Source organism: Colletotrichum truncatum (genome assembly GCF_014235925.2).
Source record: "Colletotrichum truncatum strain CMES1059 chromosome Unknown Contig_0005, whole genome shotgun sequence".
Lineage (NCBI taxonomy): Eukaryota > Fungi > Ascomycota > Sordariomycetes > Glomerellales > Glomerellaceae > Colletotrichum > Colletotrichum truncatum.
This window is the reverse complement of record NW_027222402.1, coordinates 3,005,562-3,009,441: the sequence shown is the minus strand read 5'-3', so window position 1 is coordinate 3,009,441 and position 3,880 is coordinate 3,005,562. Positions and strand designations below refer to the sequence as shown.

At 30.8% G+C, this 3,880-nt stretch overlaps 1 protein-coding gene across 1 annotated transcript; it reads right to left on the bottom strand.

The window, feature by feature from the left end:
- Nucleotides 1-670: 670 nt before the first annotated feature.
- On the bottom strand, nucleotides 671-2,170 carry CTRU02_208876 (transposase; the record flags this gene model as incomplete). The annotated part of the gene is made up of 2 exons (XM_070205159.1): nucleotides 671-1,641; nucleotides 1,672-2,170. 2 exons carry the CDS (start codon nucleotides 2,168-2,170, stop codon nucleotides 671-673), a joined length of 1,470 nt encoding a protein of 489 aa, XP_070061234.1.
- Nucleotides 2,171-3,880: the final 1,710 nt, after the last annotated feature.

Sequence of the window (3,880 nt, the reverse complement as noted above, 5' to 3'; positions counted from 1 at the left end):
ATCTAGTCTTATTAAAATTATAGATATTATTATTATATATTCTATATTTCGTAATTACGTTTTATATAAAGGAAAACTATATATAATATATATCTAGATCTTTATAAAAAACCTTTTAATAGTTAATTCTTTAATTAAAACGTATTTAGAGTTTAAGTTATTATTATATAAAGTTTAAAGCCTAGTTTATTTTAATACGTTATATACTATAGTTATAAAGAAGCTAATTAGCTATTTCTTAAATACTATTTAAGTATTATAAAAATAATTATAAATCTAAATTAATATATATTATATAATACTTTCTTCTTTATATAAAGTTAAATTTTCTTAAGGTAGTTAGATATTATATTTAATAGTTTAGCTATAGTATTATTCTTAAAAGGTTATTTAAGATACTTTATAAATAGATATAGCCTTTTATATACTTAATTTTAGGTTAGATCGAAGCGTATTTAGTATAAAAACTATACTACTTTTATTTACTTTTTATACTATAGTTATTAGTAAAGAAAATAGGAAAAAAGATTAGGATTATAAAAATATTAAAAAAGTTACTTATTTACGTACATGATAAGCGAGTGAGACAGACAAGCGAGTGAGACAGTAAACCAGACCTTCGCGACAATAATATCGAAATCTATAACAAGAAATCTTAGATTGATTAATACTACTCGGATTCCTGTTCTTCGGATGTTTCCTCAATAAATTGACATGTTCTCGCGTTGTGGCCTGTATTCCCGCATACGCCACACCGACGATGAGTCGTCTCAGACCTCACTTTGCGACCACTACTCCGTCGCGTTTCCTCTTGTAGTTGCGTGTCTGCCTCTCTTTGCGACTGTATATCCTCTCCAGTAGATATAGTAAGACTTCCTCCTTTCTGTAGACGTGTTTTCTTAGCCCTTCGACGCCGACTTAATATTGCATTCTCCTCTCGAAGGATTTGAACCTCTGACTCTAGTAATGCTACCCGATGCCCTAGTCCTTCTGTCCCTCTGGCTAGCTTACTCACAGCACTATAAATTGATGCTAGAGAGCTGCTTCGGTGGCGTGAGATTCGACTCTTAATAAAAGTAGACTGTGATCTTGCTTCGCTTGGGTTGCTCGGCGTCCTAGAGATCCAAGGGTCTGGTGTCTGAGGGACCCCCTCCTCAGGCGTTGGCGTTCGGAACTTTACATCCAGCTTTGAGAGAACACTTTCTGCATTCAAAGGGACAAGTCCAGCTCCTCGGAAACCTCCCTGGATATTTTTCCTCGTAAAAGACTGCTTAAAAGCTTCGTGAAATGCTGCAAAGAAATCTTCCTTCGAGATATGGGTTGTGCCTCGCCGCATCTTATTCTCAATTTGCCGACCGTAGGCATTCTTTAACGGCTGAAAACAACCAACATCTAAGGGTTGAAGTAGATGAGACGAGTGAGCCGGCATGCACAGTGTAATAATGTTGTTTTCTTGACAAAAGAGCTCGAAGGCTGCGGAGTGGTGACTTTCATGACCATCAACAACGAGGAGGCGATATTTCCCAGACGTACGTGGTTTTGTATAAATGTCGAAGTGTCTGATCCAGTCAATACCTCTCTCGTTTGTTGTCCATCCATTTTCAGACGTTGCAATAGCCCAATCGCCCGGAAGAGAGGTTTCTGTATACCAGCTTGAGAGGTGATACTAGCCTGCAACGATGATGTATGGCGGGATGCTCTCCCCTTGGGAATTAATAGCCTGGATAACTGTAACCCATTCCCTATTGCCAGGCTGTGTTATCTTCGTATTTGAACGCCTTTCAGCACTTGTAACAACCATTCCAGAAGCAATAACGCCCATCATAAAGCCGGTCTCATCAAAGTTGTAGATATCAGCATCAGCAATACCATACTTCGCAATTGTATTCTTCACAAGCGAAAACCAGCCACGAATCACCTCTGGATCTTCGCATTGAGCTCTCTTATAGTCATACTTGCGAAAGAAACGCGTCCTAAGCTGTGGTTGTCGCTTGACGAAATTAGAAGCCCAGCGCTTCCCAACTGGAGGCGCGTCGCGCTCTGCGAGAAGTCGATTGGCCATTTCTTCCACACCACTCAGCCGGGGAGGAAATGATCGCGCATCTAGGTCGAGAATATACTCAACTATTGTCTTCTCTTCTAAATCTGATAAATTCCGTGAATTAGGCATGCTGTCGCGTCGTGAGACTATTCCCTTTAGTCGCCGGCTTAATGTTGCGTGACTGACTGTATAGAGTGCACCTGCGGCCCGAGCACTAAGTTTTGGGTCATTTCTCATTGCTTGAAGGGCAATTTGTAACCTTCTTTCAATACTAGCTGATTCCATGATTTATTGTAGAGGAAAAGGTGCCGGTCGCGTCAAGGTGCGACGGTCGCGGTTTACTGTCTCACTCGCTTGTCTGTCTCACTCGCTTATCATGTACGTTAACCTATTTACTTATAGACTATATTATAGTAAATTCGTCTTATATAAGTTTTTATAATAAATTTTCTTCCTTACCTTAATAATATTTTTTTAATTTATTTATAATACTAAGGATAACTTAGTTAACGCCTAGTTAATATATTATTAAGTAATATTTTTAAATAGGTATTATTCCTATCTTTAATTATTATAATTTAGTCTTATACTTATTCTATAATTACTTTATAGCTTATAGTTTTATAACTATAGCTAAATAATTTTTTATACTTTCTTAGTCTTAGTAAGTATTAGTAATTATTAATAAGTAATTATAATAGTTTTTCTATATACTGATCTTATTATTATTAATACTTTTATATAATATATTATTACTTGTATTATTCTTATTATTAATATATTAACTATTATTATATATAATATAATACTTACTTTAATAAGTTTAGTATTATATTTAAAGGTAACTATTAATAACTACTAAAAAGTATATAATCTTAACCTTATATTAAAAATATTAGTATATCTTCTTAACTTCTTTAAAGCTTTTCTACTTATATATTATTAATAAGTTTATTAATTACTTTATTATACTTATAGTTATAACTTTTATATCTTTATATATATATATATATATATATATATTTCTAAGGTATATATTATATCTTTAACTATTAGGTTTTATATTAGTTACTTATAGTTTATTAATACTAATATCAGTTACCTACGCGTATAGCGTTTGCTTAGTAGTTACTATATCTTAAATCCCTAACCTTAATATCCTAGCCTATGCTAATTACTTAAAATAAGAATAGAAGCTAAAGAATTATAAAAGATAATAAATAGCTAAAGGCTTAATTAGGGAAGGCTTAGGAATTATAGGTAGGTTTAATTATATTACTATACTTTAGCTTAAAGATTTTTTAGCTAAACTACTCTTTTTAATCTTCTTATAAGGAGGTATATACCTTACTTATCTTCTTTTAGCTAAGTAGTTAGTATTACTAACTAACTCTTTATACTTTTAAGTATACTTATATATAAACTATATATTATTTTTATATAAGTATAGTTAGTTAATTTATATTTATTATAAGTACTTTTAAATATTATTCTAAAGCTTTATTTACTATTTTTATTTACTTACTAATTCTAAGGTAAAATAGTATTAAAAGTATTATTTTAATTTTCTATAATAATAAAACTAACCTTAGAATTAGTTTATAAAGATAAATACCTTATTAAATATAGCTTTTTAAAAAGTATTATAATTAAATAAGTTATATAGATAAATATACTAATTATAATTTAAGTATACTATTTAATAAAGTAGTTTATAATAATAAACAATATATTTATTATTAATTACTTATAAATTATAAAAAATCTAACTATAATAAAGTTTATAAATATTTATTTAGAAGGTTATGTTAATTATAATAAAGCTTATAACCTTTTATA